The sequence below is a fragment of the Aphelocoma coerulescens genome, chromosome 1A, assembly GCF_041296385.1.
Source record: "Aphelocoma coerulescens isolate FSJ_1873_10779 chromosome 1A, UR_Acoe_1.0, whole genome shotgun sequence".
Classification (NCBI taxonomy): Eukaryota; Metazoa; Chordata; class Aves; order Passeriformes; family Corvidae; genus Aphelocoma; species Aphelocoma coerulescens.
In genome coordinates, this window is record NC_091014.1 from 44,363,396 (window position 1) to 44,380,822 (window position 17,427).

The window sequence follows — 17,427 nt, forward strand, 5'->3', positions numbered from 1 at the left end:
TTCCTTCTGCAGAGACTGAACTGCTTGAAGGGTCCAAAGAGGAAATGAGGTGACTAAAGGTATATAGAGACTTTTCCTCCTTGCCTTCATTAAGTTGCAAGGTGGCTGAATGGCAACAGAAAAACCATTTACAGGCTGCAGACTGATGATGAACCTCTGTGAAATGAGTTCCTACCAGACAGCTAAGGAGAGCATGAACCCATCTCCTGGCATCTGTAATAGTGACCAAAATTCATAATCAAATCCAGAAAACAGCAGGTCCTTACTCTTAATAATAAAAGAAAAATAATAATGAGGGGAAAACATCATGGCCCAGAGTCAGGTGCATCTCTAGTATAGCAAAGGAATGCTGGAATATTTTGTAATTAACCTAAAGGCCTTCAAAAGCATTCCCTTCACCAAAGCAAGATGAGAATCCAGCACATTCACCGTTTATTCACTGAGGCATCAGTGGACCAAAGGGCAAATCAAGGTTTTATTGTCTTAGGGGACGTACAAAAGCTATTGAAAGCAATCATTGCCTTTAAACATAACCATATGGCTTTGTGCAATTAACCACAACCACACAGAGGGGAAAGGGGGAATAAACCAGCCAGGTTCTCCATAGCCAAAAATAGTTATTTATTTATTAATAATTTAAGGGTTTACATTCTTATAATAAATTCCATCTTAAAACTTTTACACCGTGGATTAGACTCTCCCTTATTGGCAACCATGTGCAGGTTCACTGTGCGTACACACAGGTACAAATGCTCACACATACTTCCAGTTTTATACCAAAAAAAAAAAAAAAAGACGCAAAATATTGCATTTGAGGTGAAGCTCCCTGAAGAATTTGTACAGAGGTAATGCACTGTTTAGCACATCTGAAAGTTTTAAAAAGTGATCAAAAAATCTTTCGCATTCAAAGACAAACCTCCTCCCAGATGATCTATTTACAAAAGGTAAGGCAAAAAATTAATTTAATTTAAAAATATATATATATGTATGTATATATATATATATCATATGGAACCTACATCAAAAGCATGAGGAAAAAAAAAATCACCACAAGGAAAAGAAAGATATATGAAAGTAGAGACTCTGCTTGCTCACAAAATATGATTTGCAAACTTCTCATCATTGCCATTTCTCCCTCATGGAAAGCTTGCATCAATAAAACTCAGCATGCTGCAAATATGTTCTTTACAATTAAAACAAACAAACAAACAAACAAAGCAGAAGTTTTGAAAAGAACAAAAACACAGGTGTCCCTTGGATTGATTTCTTGAGTATATGTGAATTAAGAAAAAAAAATGCAAATCAATTTAAGGTTAACTATTTACATTGATCAAGTAGAATACTACCAAGCTCCCAGCAAACAAGTACTCCAAATACACTAAGCTGAAATCTCTTTCTTTGGCTCCTCTAAATTAAAAAAAACAAATGAACAAAAATAACCAGTCTTCACTGAAGACAAAGATGCATGTCACAGATCTGAGAGCAGAGGGCAGAAGGACAGTTCCAGTCTCTAGAGAACACGTGCCCAGCCTGTCCAGCCTCACCCTACTACACTGGAAGTCCTCGGACCCTGGCTACTGCCCAAGCAGGGATGAACGCACTGCCCACCTGCTGCCTGGTCACCACGGTCCTGCCCAGAGAGCTTGCCACGTCCCCTCCCTTTGCAATAGCCAATTCATATTAATTACTCATACTGTGTAACCTTCCCTTGCCTGCACTGGCAGCCGCTTTTTAATAGCGGAGGCCAGAAAAAGAGAAAGCTGCATTTCTTTATCACTGCCAAAGAGAAACCATTGAGGAGTGATCCCATGAAACAGACAGGAGAAGGGAGGTGATGGGAGCTCACGTGGACTGCAAGGAATCCACCTGGAAGACGTTCTGGTTGGAAGGGGTGGTGAAGTACAGCTGCTGGTTCGGCACTCGATTGTCACAGGGGCTGCTCAGTCCCAGAGTCCGCTCAAAGTCCAGCAGCTGACCCATGAAGTTGAAGTTGGGCGAAATGTTGGACTTCTTCATCTTGACAATATCATAGGCATCGTTCATGGACAAGTTCAGCTTCTGCATGAGGTAGGCCACCGTCACTGTGACCGAGCGGCTGATCCCTGCTAAGCAATGCACCAGGACGCCGCAGTTCTTCCCCCGTGCTTCATCTGTACAAAGAGGCAGAGAAGGACATATAAGACAGGGGGTTGGTAACTGATCTCTCAAAACAAATGAGATGAGTATCAAGTAAGAAGAAAGTACAATTCTGATCCCAGTGCCCAGCAGCGCAACTCAAGAGTTAACTTTAGTGGCTTAAAACCAGGACAAGTGGAGAATCCACTCCCCCTACTACCCAAGTCCAAGAGCTGAGAAAACTGAGAATGAGACAAAAGGAGCAGGACACGCTGCATAGCACTGTTTTAAAAGTCAGTTTTAAAAGACAGGCTTTTGCCTGGAGATTTGCCTTTAAATTCTTACAGTCCCCTTGCCCAGCATGGAAATCCTGCAATATGTCACTGAAAGGCTTTATACAGACCAGCAGACTGCAAAGGTCTATTAAATTATTCTCCAGCTGTTGTGCAGCTAACAATGGAGGTATTCAGGCATTTTAAAAGAATGAGGGAAGTCACAGGGGACAGCCCATTAGGAGGAACAGGATGTCAACATTGGTTGAAAATGGGTTCCTTTGTAATAGGAAATGCATTACAATGCCTGGAGATTAGTTTCTTTGTGGCTTCCAGCCCACATTTCTTCCTGCTAGGCTCAGATTACCTACATTCTCCACTATTACCGGTATCATTCAACCGGATTACAGCACAGCTCCCTAACAGATAATGTAATGCCCACCCCACTGAAACCCGATGGGGCGATTTGAGTCTTCTCCGAAACGAAGGAGAGTGCAGATTTTAACCAGAACTCCTTGGGCCCAAGGGTACAGGTTTCCAGAGCTGACGGGTAATGCCTGAGAGCCGGCTGACCGAGGCACCGAGCCCGAGAGGTATATCATTATTACCACGAGATTTAATTGAAGCTCTGGCTGTATATTTGCCAGGGACACCGCTTATTCATAACTTGCATTTAAAAGCTAAAGTAAGATTCCCAGATGGTTTCTTTTTATTATACTGCTCTCCAGTAACCTCAGAGAAAACAAACAAACAAACAAACAAAAAAGCCCAAAACCAACATCAATAACAAAAAAAAGGTCAACTAAGCCATCAACCCCAGGCTCATTTGCCCCCACGCCCACCCGCCAGGAAATGATTTAAGAAGATCCCCCAACCTGCGAGGGGCTCAGTCCCGAGCTCCAAAACAAACGAGTCAAGGAGGAATTCCACAGCCAGACAAACCAGGTATGCCTGTGCAACCCTGCAAAGGTCGCTTACAATTCACCGGGACTTCTCAATAACCTTCCAAACAGTCCCAAACAGCCCTTCAACTTAAGCCGGCTTTAAATTCAGAAAAAGGGGCATCCCCCTGAGGCGGCCGTAAATGCTGCTACCGATTCTCGCCCGAAACCTCACGAATTCTGCAAAAGATATTGAATTCTGCCTCTTGACATATAGCTGTTAGCAAGTAACCAGGTCTTACCTATAAAGGAGATGGCCTCAGGAAAGAACTGAGACAGGTTTTGGCTCCAGTGGTCAGAGATGGGAATCTGTTTGTACTTGAATTCACCGGCGTTTTCAAAGAGATTAGGCAGGTTAGGAGTAACATTCAAGATGTATTTAATGCCGAACTCTTCTAAAACGTCCAAATTAGTGGAGTCCTTGGCACAGCCTAAGTAGAGGTAGGGTAAAATCTCCACCGGAAAGGAAGGCTGGTTGTTGGAGAGAGGGCTGCCATCGGAGTCGGTGGCACTATTGGGGTCTCTGTCAATGTCAGATTCAATGTCAGATGATGAATCGGAGCTGATTCGGAGGCCTCCCAAGCCCAGGACTGGCAAAGGAGGAGAGCTGCTGCTACACGAACTGTCTAGGTTAGTTTCACAGTGCAAGGCGAACTCGGCCTGGAACTTGCTAAAACCACCTGGAGAGAAAAGCAAAGAGGAGAAAATGCAACCTGATACAAGATGGTATGTCGACTTACTTCCCTGGCACAGCCCTGTCTGCAAAGGAGCGTTTGTTTTGCACCCTCTCGAGCTCCGGGAAAAAGAAGAAAAAAAGAATGTCACACTCTCATGCAGACAGACTAACTTAAAGGAAGGGTTAAGAAAATCATCCGCTGCGGCGGAGGGCTCAGCGCATTCAAGATTAAAGCTCTGTACCGCTTCGCCCTGCGGGGACCTCTGGAGAGGTGTCTCAGCGGCAATTCCTTCTGCCAGGCTCATGCCGGAATCCCCTTTAGCCCTGTCGTCCCCACGCTGCCATAGTGATTTCAGACATCAAGGTTTCTTTAAACAAAGCGAGGATAGGGGAGGGGAGGGGGGAGGGGAAGGGGGGACGGGAGAGGGGAAAGAGATGCGGAGCAGGGGGAAAAGCCTCCTACCCAGCTCGGTGCTCTCCTGGCGCATCAGTTCACTGCCCGGGGGACGCTGCAGACCGCATCCCCCCCTCCCTCTTCCCCAGGCAGAGATCCACGGGTCTCGGCTCCCCGTCCCCCACAGCCCCGGACCCCAGGCAAAGATCTTTCCCCCAGCTCTGGGCGGCCCTTCTCACCTTCCAGATAAAATGCCTTGCAGCCTTCATCTTTGAGGCGCTTGAGGAGCAGCCCCAGCACGGACTCGCCACCCGTGTTCTCGTTCCAGTCGCGGCTGTGCTCGTCGTACAGCACTACGGTGTCGGTGCCACACCGGCGGGCGAAGCGCTCCCGGTCTTCCTCGCTGCTGGCGACGAGGGACCGCAGGGGCAGGTTGCCCTTCTGCAGCCGCCGCAGCATGATGCCGGGGATGGCCACATTGATGGCCGTCTCGATGTGGGACGACTCGTACAACTCCTGCGGCCGACAGTCCATCAGCAGTAGCCGGTCGTTGCCCATCTCCAGCTGCTCGTTCAACCACGCCACGGATTTACTAATCGCCATTTCCGACGCGAAAGGGACGGGTCTGAACGTATCTAGCATGAGGAAGGACGGGGGGAGCGGAGCGTGCTCTGGAAGCGCCCCTCTCTCTCACAGAGGCATGCGGCTGGCTCGGCGGGCGGGCTGCACCCCTCTAACTCCGCACAACTTATCTCCCTCCGCCCCAGGAAAATGAATCACGCAGCACCCCCCCCGCGCCGCTTCCCCCACGCCGGGCGGCGGTGGAGTCACGGGGAGGGAGAAGCAGCCCTGGCCCCGGCGTGTGTGTGAGCGTGAGCGCGTGTGTGTGTGCCTGCGTGCGCGCAGCCAGCCTGCCCTGTCTCCTCTTCTTTCTGTCAATGAATCCCTGAATGAACCTGCCTAATCGCCGCTGCAGCCCGAGCCCTTGGGCTTTTCCTCCGCCACGTCTGAATGAAATCCAATTAACGTGCCGCCGAGCGGGGCTCCCCGGCTCAGCATGGAAACACTGCGGCGGTGGCGGTGCCCCTTCCCTTCCGCTGCCCTCCTTTGCTGGGCTGCCCCGCCGCCGCCCGCAGCGCCCCTCGGCCGCGGCCCCGCGCAGCCCGGCGGCTCCTCAATGGGTACAACCGCGGCTCCGCTCAATGGATACATTCTCCGGCGCAGCCAATGGGGGCGCGCGGAAGGGGCTGTTGCCGCGGCGACGGGCCGGCTGGAACAGGTTGTGTTGATGAATCGTTAATGAGTTTGTCATTCACAAAAACGGAAAGGAATTTCCGCTCCGGATAAGCCGAGTGCAAACAAGCGGCAGCCGCGGCGCGGCGGGCGGGGGCGGCGGGGGCAGGTGAGGGGGCGCGGCCCGGCGCTCCCCCCTTCCCTCCGCCAGTACCAGCCGCGGGGCGGCCGCCGCAGCCGGCGGAACAAATAGTACTTTTTCTTTTCTCTCCCTCGATATTTTCGCTCCCTAAATCATACCCCGCGGGGACCGGCCGTGTTCCCTCCAGTTACCCCTCTCTGATCGTGGTCCGCGTTTTCATTAGGGCGTTCCGAGAATCCCATTTTTAGGGAGGCGGGTAGGCTCTGTCCTCGGCTGATCCCTACGGGGGTGAAGAATAAACCCCGAGCTAATCTCTTCCTACGCGGCCCGGCTTTATTCGCTGCACGCAGCGGAGCCGGGGAGCCGGCCCCGCCGCAGGAGCAGCCCGCAGGCGCTCCTGCCGCAGCCCGGGCGGGCCACCCCAGAAACGTGAGCGGGGAAAGTGGCCCGCCTCGGCCCGGCCGGCTCCTCCAGGTAGTCTGTGATTGAACCGCGTTCGCCCGGCCGCGGCGTGAGTCCGCCGCCAGCTACGAGCCCGCAGCCACCCCGAGCCCGCAGCCACCCCCGGGGCGCGGGGAGCGCCGGGGCCGCCGCCAGCCCGGCGGGGTCCGGAGGGGCCCCTCGCACCTGGCAGCGCCCGCGCTGGCGGCCCCGGCCGCCGCACCGGCTCCTCCTGCGGGTGGGGCCCCGCCGCCCCCGTCCTGCGCTTCCCCCGGTCCGGCCGGGCGGAAGGGCGCTGCAGTCCCCGCCGCACCGGGAGGCAGAGGGGAGGGCCGGGCTGCGGTGCGCCGTCGGAGCGGCGCCGGGGTAGCAGGGGCCGGGGGCGACCTGGGGCCGGTGGGCTGGGGGCGCCGCGGGGCCGGAGGCTGAGCCGGGAGCGGTGGTTCAAAGGTGCGGGTTAGCAAATGGGTAAGGGAAAAGCGAGGAGCGACAATAAATCAGGAGAAGCCTGGCCTAAATGCTAATCCTGCCGCCAACATCTGCTTGTAAGTAAAATTATTCAGGAGAGGCTAATCTCTCTTCCACTGCTACTGCGCTTCAGGGCTCACTATTTTTAACCCCAGCTGAAGGAGATTCTTTAGGTAGTGAGTGGCTGGAGAGTGTGACCCTGGGAACAGATAGTGGCACGGACAGTCCTGTGTGTCCTATACAGAAAACATCCGTGATGTTAATTAAAGTTGGCACATCAGTCGCTGCAGTTTCAAGCAAGGCTGACACCCAGATGGCATTAACGACATCCTCCCCAGCAGGGGTTTTGAGAGGATCTCTTCTTGCTACCTTTTTCAGAGGCTTGAAGGTGGGACTGAAGTGTTACACAAACCTTTCCCGGCCCTTAGCCGGGAGATTTCCTTGAACTAATGTTTAACTCACTGGGCACACCACACACCCTGTCCCATGGCTCAGCGAGGGCAAATTGTCCAGCCCACCTTGCCCACTACGGACCTGCCCTCTCTCGTTAAAGACTTTCCAGGCTGTTCTTACCAGGTGCTTCACTTGCTGTTCAGCTCTGTATGTTCAGGGTATGCTGTTTAAATGTCCAGAGCAGTGGCAGAACAAACTAGAAAGCAGGAGTCTTTTTTTAAAATTTATTTAAGCATTTTTGGAGGGGATACCTGCCTAGTAGTATAACAATACTATTACAATAAATAATGGTAGCATTTTAAATTAAAGAGATTTTTATCGTTAGTACACTCAGATCTGATGGAAATACTATGAGCATTAAAGGTTAAGTATATGAAAGCAGTAAGATGTTAGATGGAGCATGCTCCAGAGAGTTGAATTTCTGAAGTGGAGCTGGAGACAGACTTGTAATGATGGTAGCTATAGCCTGCTCATTGCATGGCAGCAGTCTGAGGGTGGCATTTGGTGAGCTGGGATCCAGGCAGGAGATTTTGCACTGCAGCAGAGTTAAACCAGTCAAATACCAATAGCACCCTTTGAATTTGCAGTAGTACCTCCCTCAGCACACACCAGCTGAAGAATGCTAAATGAGAATGAGAACTATGTGTCACCTTGTTGTCTTTGTGTTTGCATGCATGTATGCACTCCCTTTTCCTCCTTCTGTCTGAACTGCTCTGTCCTGTCAGTCACTGAGGGATGCTGGAGCAGATTTAGTTAACCATGCTACCATCTGATGCTTTGTCAGAGACCAGATGTACAACCCAAGCTTTACCAGGAGATCATTTATCCTTCAACTTCCAGAAGTTTTTGTAGTACCTGAGCCGTAAGAAGAGCCTATTCCTGTCTACCATGATCCCTTCATTCACCCAGCCATTGGCAGTTAGGTTTTCAACTCTGACATGTTTATTTTTGGATGAGGAGGGAATGTGTCTATTTACTTAAATTTTGGTTTTGTTTTTTTACTTCCTTGTCTGCAAATAAGATTTCTTCAGTCCAGATCAAAGCTTATTAATAACAAATAGCCTATTTTGCTGGCTTTTGGACCATTTTGCTCATTTTTAGCATGTGTAGTGGTCCCAATAGATCTCTGTGAGTCCTGAGCTTGTCTTGGCCAGAGGAGCAGACACAGAGGACAAGAGCATTGCATGGATGACAGTGATTAGAATTTAGTGTTACTTTGCCCAATTCTTTCATATCGCTCCCTGTAATAGAAACCCTTGCCCTGAATTAGACAGACAGGCTATCTACATAGTGTAATGGGAGAGAGAAGTACCAAAAAGGCAGGTATCTGTGACATTTTGAAACCAGGCCAACTGGGTCACTCTGAGACACTTCACAGTCTGGAATACTAAGTCAGCGATGTAGAGGCATCCTCAGAAGGATGATAATACTGATGAAATTTCTTCTTGCATTAGACATCATGGATGAGAATTTTTTGTTTTATACAAGTGCTTTCTTCCTCTAAAGATACAGCTTCATGCCTCTCTTTTACTTAATTGAAGCAGAATTTGATAGGAGTCTGTCTTTCTATGAGAAGATAGGACATAAAATATATAGGAAAGGTTTTTCTGCTTCTTTGGTCACACCTTTCCCATGTTGCATCAATCAATATTTACTAGAGCAGGGACTCCAGCCTTCATTTTCCACATCCCACTGATGACCTGAATCAAAATGGCAGTGACACCTTGTGTGTCTTCACTGTTTAATTTCAGGCAAGCAAAGAACACTCTGGGATTGCCTACTGGAGAAGGCCAAGGAGTATAAAACATGCTGGCATCAGGATTTTGAGTGAGATGCCAACTCAACTCAACTCAACTCTGGAAGTGCAAGAGCTTGGAAAACATAGTGAAGACAGGTTTCTCCACTGACAGGTCATACTTAGGCATGAATTTTGAGGATGACTATCAGCTTTGGCTGAACCAGCAAATGCCTGTGATTCAGCTAAAGAGTCGTTCAGCTTTAGATGCTGGAAGTTAGAGGTTCACATTTTACCTGGTTGTTTCTCTCATTTATCACTTTCAGGAGGTCTTCAGAGAGGACAAACTGCCCTCTGGAGCTGCTAAGTTCCCATTGTTGTCTCTAAATTGTACCTAGTGGAACCAGCCTGTACTTTTACATGCTTACCTTGCAGTCTGTGATTCTCACCTTCAGGTTTATCTCTAAGTCCTTTATACAGTACCTTTTAGTTTCAGTAAAAGTGAAGAATCAATGTATGTCTGTGTTGTTTGTGTGAATGATCTATTTGGAAAAAGAAATACACAAATCATCCTAGACCAAATTCTCCATGAAGTACAGTACCATTGGTGTAAAAGTGATTAGTGCAAGGTGTCTCAAAAGGAGAACAAAAGTGTCCTATAAAGTATTTCATTTGTTTTATGTAAAGTACAAACAATTTATGGAAATGACATTTAACTGGTTATTCAATGTCCAATTATTCACATCTAAAATAATTCCTGAAGTTGGAGAAATAAAACACTTGAATGACTCCATTTAGGAAATCCTTTTGACTCAAGTGCTTTCCTTGAAACAGCAAATAGCTGGATGACTTCAAGCACATATTTAATTGTGCCTTGTAATAAAGTAATGTAATTAGCAATTACTTAGGAATGATGCTTTAAAATACTTAACAGCTACCAGACAGCTAACAGACATGCAGACATTTATGAGGTTTTGTTTTCTTTTGATTCCTTGTGGTATAAACAAGGTTCCCTTCTGAACACAGCTCATATGTGAGTTCTCCAAATTGTTCCTTAGGGTGTGCAAAGTGAGCAGTTTTGTTTGACAGCAGATCACTACTGGCTGTCGGATTCTCTTCTTAGGGGATAAAACTAAGCTTGTAGGAGGGCAGTGCAAGGCACACATTTAGCAAGGCTCACAGTGTATTGGCCAAGCACAGAGGCAAGTGCTGTAATATTTTTTCCTTCTTTTTTTTCCTTCCCACCACATGTTGCTATTGCTAGTGACACTTTTGGTGGCACTGACCTGTGTATCACTTCACAGTGGTTTACAATCTGCTGGCAACAGAAACATAGCACAGGTGGGCAGCTGTCTGTTAAAAATAATAAACATGAAGAGAACAGAAGCCTACGTGTCTGCACACTTTTCTTATAATTACATGTTAATTTGATAGATTTCAAATAAGAAATGGACTACATAATAAATTAGGCAAAAACTAGAAGCAGACTAAATTATAGAAGTGGTACTCTGTGTGTGATTGCATGAAAATACAGATACATCATTAAATTTGGTGCCAGTGATTAAATTAATAAATTTTCTTACTGGTGGGAATGCAGATTTATATGGTTCTGTTATCTTAGCTAAGGAATAGAGCAATTCCTGGCTAAAACTTCTGATCCATGGTGCAGAAATATCATGCTATTTGTATACAGACCACAATGTGCTTATATTATTTCTTTGCCAATACCAAAGAGTTCAGTAGTGTCCAGAGAGTGTTTTCATGTTGTGCAGGCTGGTGTTTCACTCTGCTGCTGACTGCTGTTAGTGGCAGCCTGTATCACACTATACTGGGCACATACATCACACCAGATGAGGCTGCTGAGAAAATGCTGTAATCTCTTTAACGCTGCCCATTTTGATTGAAGGGCTTACTAGGGACTAACATGTGGGCTTACCTGGGGAGGCATTAGTGCTGTCACTAAAGTATGTTCCTTCAAAAGCACTGCCCCATTTTCGTCCCATTCACTCATCCTACAAGGAAGCAAACCTGACAGCATCAAGGAATCGTAGAAACCAGCTCTCTCTTCCCAGTGCTAAAGATTTATTTTCCTCTGTGTCTGTGAAATCCCTTCCTACCAAATCTCTCTGTTCTGACCATAGGAATAAACCCTGCCCCTGGGATGACTGAAGGCTTGTTCTGGACCATGAAAAGAGTAAACAAGGGCTGCGTTTGCACAGTGCAGGGTAAATCAGCTGTGCAGAGAGCAGAGCAGGGACAGCAAATTATGTAAGAAAAAGATCTTCATCCTGGGACAAGCATATTCAGGAAAAGAAATGCCATGCAGCTATCTTATATTCTGGTTCCAAAGAGAGTCAATTAGAGGTCCAACCCAGGCATGAACAATTCCATTTCCACTGTCTGTTTTTCATAGGGCCACTGGAATGTGTCCTGGGGACCCCATGGAGCTGGGCTCACAGTTTGGCTCCAGGACATCACAGGAGGAGACACATGGACAATTATATGTCCTGGCACCTGCAACTTCCATTTAGCACTTCTGCTTTACTTTTCACTCATATTCATTTTCACTCATTTTCACTTTTCCCTCATAGGGACTTCTCCTGGGCCAGGCAGGACCTGCACCAAACCAGCTACACACACTGACTGACAAAGGTAAGAATTTCCTTATTATTGAGTTTGGAGCTTTCCCACTCTGTCAAAAAAGTGACCCACTGCTGTCAAAAAAGGTTGGTAAAAGCTTGTTGATGGGGAAGTACCAAACTGATGGCCAGACCTAGGTGCTAAAATGTCCTACTCTGTTTAAAAAAAACAAAGGGCTCAAGTCACATGCTGAATTTGAAACACCCGTGGAGCTGGCTTCCAGGGATTGGAATGACATAAAAGTCACCCAAACCCTTCTGCTTTAGTTTGCTACATTTTGCATCTCCATCCCCCCAAAACAAACAAACAGACAAACCAGAACATAAAAATAAACCTGCCAAACTACAGTGATCTTAAGGGGTCAGTCACTACAACTCCTAAGTCCCACAGATCAGCCTGGCTATTTCATTTGGAAGCTTGAGAGACTTTAGTTGGTAGGAGAGGGAAACCAGTAGAAGGAATTTGATGTAAATAGAGCAAGTGGGGAAAGGGTAATGCCCTAAATGTGGAGCAAGATTATAAACACCTGAGGCAATATTGGGTTGTATACATTACTAGAAAAGTATATATTGAGGGTGCAGAGTCCTTTTGAAAGACACACATCTCAAGGTAAGCCAGAAATGGGTGTGGTAGTCCTTGCTTCATCTTTGATTCGGTTGTTAAGAGCTTTGCAGTATAAAATATACCTCGAAGACTGGGTGTGTACAAGTGTAATCTCTGCAAACGTTGGCAAGACAGTTATTGTTGTCAGGTTTATTCTGGCTTTAGTATGCTTAGGTATTTACGAGGACTAAATAGCAGAACTGTCACAGCCAAATACCAGGTCGTCACTGGGTATGTCAGAGCACAATGACATGATGATTACTGTACTGTTCATGGTCACAGTTTTTGTCACTTATTTGGTACATTGGTGTCATCAACATACAACAAAGGTAAATTATATTAAAATCCTGTTGTCTCTGAGCAATTTTGTAGCAGAACTGTAAAGTACAAACCATTTTCACAAAGTTTCCTATTCTGGCTAAATTGTGTGCATAAATCTCTGTTCAAGGGTTCACAAGACATTGTTGTAGAGACACCTACAGCCCTATGCTTTCCAGTGGCACACTGGAACCTCCCTGCTCCTTCTTAGAGGTTTTTGTCTGGTAATCATTATAAATGTTGGTTGGTTATTTTCTTTTTGCTTCTAGTCCCAGTTTGCAGCAATCTGCTTCATTTCATATGGCAGTCCCATCAGATCAGAGAAGTCAAGCATTTCTGGATCTCAACAGTATTTGAACGGGAATAAGAAAAGTGCAGGAAGCAAGGACCAGCATTCAGTGGTTCTCTGCTCCCTTTCCAGTCTGCACCAGATTAGTGCCTTAGCACAGGGCTAGGATGAGCTGCCTGGAGGGGAGCACTTTCCTTCAGATAAGAAGGTTTATGGCCAGCTGTAATAACTGGATTCAGAAAGGTGAATGTTACACAGCATGGAGGTTAAAACTAAGTGGGTTGTAGGTACAATTGCTTCTGTAGTGCATTTCAGCAAGGAGAATCCTGAAGACCATGGCCAGATGCATCTAATCCCAGCCTTGCCCTTGTATGGGACTTAGGGAAGTCTTTAGAGAGGAGACACTGCCTGCAGTGCTGCCATTTTTGGCTGCTTCCTCTGTGATTGGATCCTGAAGATATGGAGGGTTTTGGGTTTTTTCCCTGAGTGAAGTGTAACTTTATTTAATCAGGGAAATCGCATTAGAATTATGCTATGGATGATGTATCCTAGATGGTTAGGTCTTCAATACGTAGAAGAACACTCAGTGAGTCAGCCCTGCAATTTTTGGTGGAGTAGGTCTATTCCGGTGTGTGGGTGTTCGCAGAACAATTACGTAAGTGTCAGGGTAACGAGGAACTTTTGACATTTCTGGCAGCTTAACTGAGTTCTTTTCAGTCAAAAATACACTAATTGTTGTTCTCTTGCATTAAACACACATCACTGCCTTAACTGGATTTGGGAGGCTTTTTTTTAAGCGTCAGTTGTCAGGGCAAGATACTGGAGCAGTTTTATTCTTGAGAAAAGAGGAGATTTTTCACAGTTACAGTGAGACAAACATTTGTGAGAACCATTTAAATCATATAAGAGGGTGCGAAAGTTGATATGCCATATGCCTGGAATTTACTATGGTAAAGCTAATTACTGCCACTGAATGCAAGGGCCCATCAGCATTTTCATCACACCCACCCTTAACACCTTGTCTTTTTTTTTTTTTTTTTTAATTTTTTCGGGTTTAATTTGCCACTTTTTTTGCCTATATAATGTTTGAGATGGAGAATGATAATGCAGCCTCCAAAGTAACCCTTGAAATATATTATGTCCTGTATTCAAGGTGAGCAGGTTTAGTACCCCACTGAAGAATGGTGGATTGCACTGCAAAGGCAACTGCTTTCCTACATGTATTGCAGAGGGAAAGAAGAACTGGTTTGTCTGCCAAGATCAATATACCAAAATTAGTCAGACCAGGTCAGTGTCCAAATGGCACTTTCAGAAAAGATTTCTCTCTAGAGATTAGATATGAAATAAACAAAAACTGGTACTGTTTTCTTTCTTATTTAATCCAAACTGTGCCTATGGTACCAAAACCCTGTAGTCAAACTAGTCAATGGAATTTATGGGGTTTTTAATCCAGAAAAATATGAAATATTTCAAATTATCATGACCTTGATATACTGTCTCTTCTTCTACATGGAACAATTAATGAGCCAGATCACAGCTCTGAATGGTGCTGAGCATCCCGCTGACGTGCCTGAGCATCTAACAAAACAGCATTTGTCAGTGGATTTTGGAGAGCCAACTAATGGCTGCAGGATGTTTTTAATCTAAAAAATATATTTCCTTAAGTCAGAGAGAAGGGCTCTGTTACATGCTGTGTGGGTTCAGAGCAAGAACAACCTACCCGCTGTGTTTATGCTTGTCCACACTCAGTGTATTGGCTGTGGTAGCCAGTCCTTTCTGAGGCTGGAAGTATGTAAGGTGAGCATTCCACCAGTGACAGCATGTGGTGAGGAATCACTAAAGAACCTGGGTTCTTTGGGCTCAAACCAATATAGTTTTGGCCAGGAATTTTTCTAATTAGTGAGGACAACTTCAGCCTGGATGTTTTGTCTTAATGATGTGTACATTATGTGAGGGTAATAATTGGATACAAAGGAGCATGTGTGTTCAGGGGGTGTGTGGTTTATTACTTCTCTTTGAAATAGCAGAATCAAAGTTTGAATCTGAAGTTGCTGCAATCATCCCATTTGCTTCCCCAAAACTTAGAAAACTCTAGAGATCTGCAGCATGAACTGATGGCCTTATATTGCTAGTAGTCTGGTAGACTGAAGGGATTCATTGTTCTGATGTGTGCAGGAGGAATTGCTTAAATCCAATGAGCAAAAACAAAGGCACTCTCAGTGCCTCATATATCTTCCCCAGGATTTATGCAAAAAGGAACCAAGTCTTCTGCATTGAGAACTTGAGATGAGAGTGCTCTTCACTCTAGCTCAGTGCTTTCAAGTGCCACCCCTGTTGATTCATGTAGTTACTCAGAGAAAACTGGAGGCAAATAAGCATGAGTTCTCGCATTCAAAGGGCTCTCTACACTCAGTGATAAAATTAATCTCTTTCAGATTCAGAAACAGAATAATTATTTAAAAACATTTGCTCCCACTCCTTTAAATTCATCAACAACACATGTGATGCCTCTGCTATGAAAGGTGGACAAGAACTGTTAGAAACAGGTAGGGAGAGGTCACCGACCCACATCACTCATCTTCGGGGCAATGCAGAAATGTACCACAGGGATTTCCTTTGAACCATTTTGTTAGTTGGACTTTTTTATTTACTGAAACCTGCAGTAGTAAATGTATGGATACTGCATTATTAGTTGGTAAAGCTAAGAGATACATTTTTATTGGAAAATACTGATTACTACCTGTTAATCATCCCTCTCTGTTGAGGACATACCATTTGATTCAATCATTTTGAAGCTATCTCATCTGAGTAGGATCATCAGTGGTGTTACTGCAGTTTTCCAAGCTAGGTTTAGCTGGCATAGCAAGGGAAAAGTAGTGCCTGGAGTCGGACCTATGGTGGGTGTTGATTGCCTTTTTGCTCTTAAAAGCAAAGCCTATATTGATTTTGCAACTGAATCCCTGAAAAAAATATATTGCCTATTACTTTGGAAGGAAAATGAGGCCAAAATGGCAGATAAATTAACCAAGAACTTTTTATTCTCAGGGTTTGGAATTGATCAGTTGCTCTGATCATCCATTAAGCTGGATTCAGCACATTGCCTTTAGAAAGAAGGGGAAGATGAACTTCTGACCACAGAGACAGTACAGATGAGATGGGAAAAACAAGTCAGAGGGATCAGGTCCAGCTGTGGCAAGTTGAGCTCCAACCAGGCATTACAAGTAAGGCAAAGATGACCCCAAAACCTCCCCTATGCCAACAGCTGCCCTGTGGACCTGTACATGTTCAGCCCCATGTCCCTTGTCTCCTTACCTCCCAAATTCCCACCTGACCTTCATACTCAAGTCTCCAAAAACATGGGACTGCCACCATTCACCATGGATTGTAGAGTTTGCCTGCGAGCAACTCCCGGGCATCTGATGCCTGTCCTACTTGGCCTGTTGTGAGGCACAGTGATGGGAGAGTTTCGTGTGCTGGCGGGCAGGGAGCGAAGCATTTGCTGAGGTTGCTTTTGCCTAAGGCCACCCCTTAGAGCAGGGACATGTTTGGGAGCAGTCAGGAGACTTTTTGCTCACTTGGGTGGTGTTATGAATTGTGGCTGAGGTCAGGGAGGAAGGAGCAAGGTCTGGACAAAATGGGGCTGCCGAACCTGAGAGAACAGCTCCCCATGAAATGTGCTGGCTCTGCTCTCTCTTAAAACAGGTTGCCCATCAGGTCTGAGCTCTTACTACTGGCCTGGGGAGAAAGTGCCTTAGCTAACATATTCTTAGATAGAGACTGTTTTCTTTAGCTCTGTAATTTCCCCAGCCAGGCCATTTGTTGAAACTCAAGGTGTCTGTTTTTTTCTGCTGCTGGGTGAGAGGGCACCCCATGCCTCTTTGTGGGCATGGTCATTTGGAGGAACTAAGAAATGCTTCTTGAGAAGTGGCAGGGAGGACTTTTTTCCTGACTCCTTTCCTCCCCTCAGGTCCAAAGAAGAGTTTGTACTAAGCAATTTATTTTTGTCAGTTTGGGTTTTTGTAGAAGACACAGCACTTCTAGGGGCCTACACTCACTCTATACTTGGAAGAGAGGAGCTGGGTATGTCAGATAGGTGTTTTAGAAGATGGATGTACCATTTCATTCATTCAAAATGAATTTCTAAGATAGGTATGTCAAAGATTTCCTCCAAGGCTTTCCTTAGCACAAGGTCCAGGTTTTTCTGAAATTTCGTGTATGTTTTCAGGACTTCCATAAGAACATGTGGGCTATATTTGCCATGAAGTGGCCCTTGGACCAGGGTGAATTTTACTTTCCAAAAATCATCTTCAGCTGAAGTAACTTAAAGATCATGTGAAAAAAATTTTGCCCCGCTGTCAGTGACATTTGTGAATGATGGAAAACCATCCATATGGCTAAACAGACTATCTGCACTCCCCCACGGGTAGTGACTTAGAGGATGAAAGTAATATTCATCCTGATCATCTGTTTTGTAACAGGATATTTATCTCAAGCTTTCAAGAATGTCATTATTATTGGGGGAGGGGGGAAAGGGCAGTAAGACAGAATCTGTAATAGATTATCAATTTTGGGAAGGAGATAAACTGGAGGCAAAGAAACCTGCCTGAACCCCATCATTCACCAGCCCTGCTTTTGCCCAGAAAGAGGGGCTGTAGGGCCATGATAATACAAGGGGAAGGAGGAGGAGGAAATGTTCTCGCTGCGGTC

At 45.9% G+C, this 17,427-nt stretch overlaps 1 protein-coding gene and 1 long non-coding RNA gene across 2 annotated transcripts; one reads left to right on the forward strand and one right to left on the reverse strand.

Annotated features, from left to right (window-relative positions):
- Window positions 1-597: 597 nt before the first annotated feature.
- On the reverse strand, window positions 598-5,584 carry DUSP6 (dual specificity phosphatase 6). The gene is made up of 3 exons (XM_068999942.1): window positions 4,638-5,584; window positions 3,571-4,008; window positions 598-2,150 (listed from the first exon to the last, which is right to left on the reverse strand). Exons 1-3 carry the CDS (start codon window positions 5,038-5,040, stop codon window positions 1,843-1,845), a joined length of 1,149 nt encoding a protein of 382 aa, XP_068856043.1. The 5' UTR covers window positions 5,041-5,584; the 3' UTR covers window positions 598-1,842.
- Window positions 5,585-6,657: 1,073 nt separating this feature from the next.
- Window positions 6,658-15,927, forward strand: LOC138102221 (uncharacterized). Its single transcript, XR_011147368.1, has 3 exons — window positions 6,658-6,759; window positions 11,462-11,522; window positions 15,766-15,927. It is a non-coding gene; the product is annotated as an uncharacterized lncRNA (long non-coding RNA).
- Window positions 15,928-17,427: the final 1,500 nt, after the last annotated feature.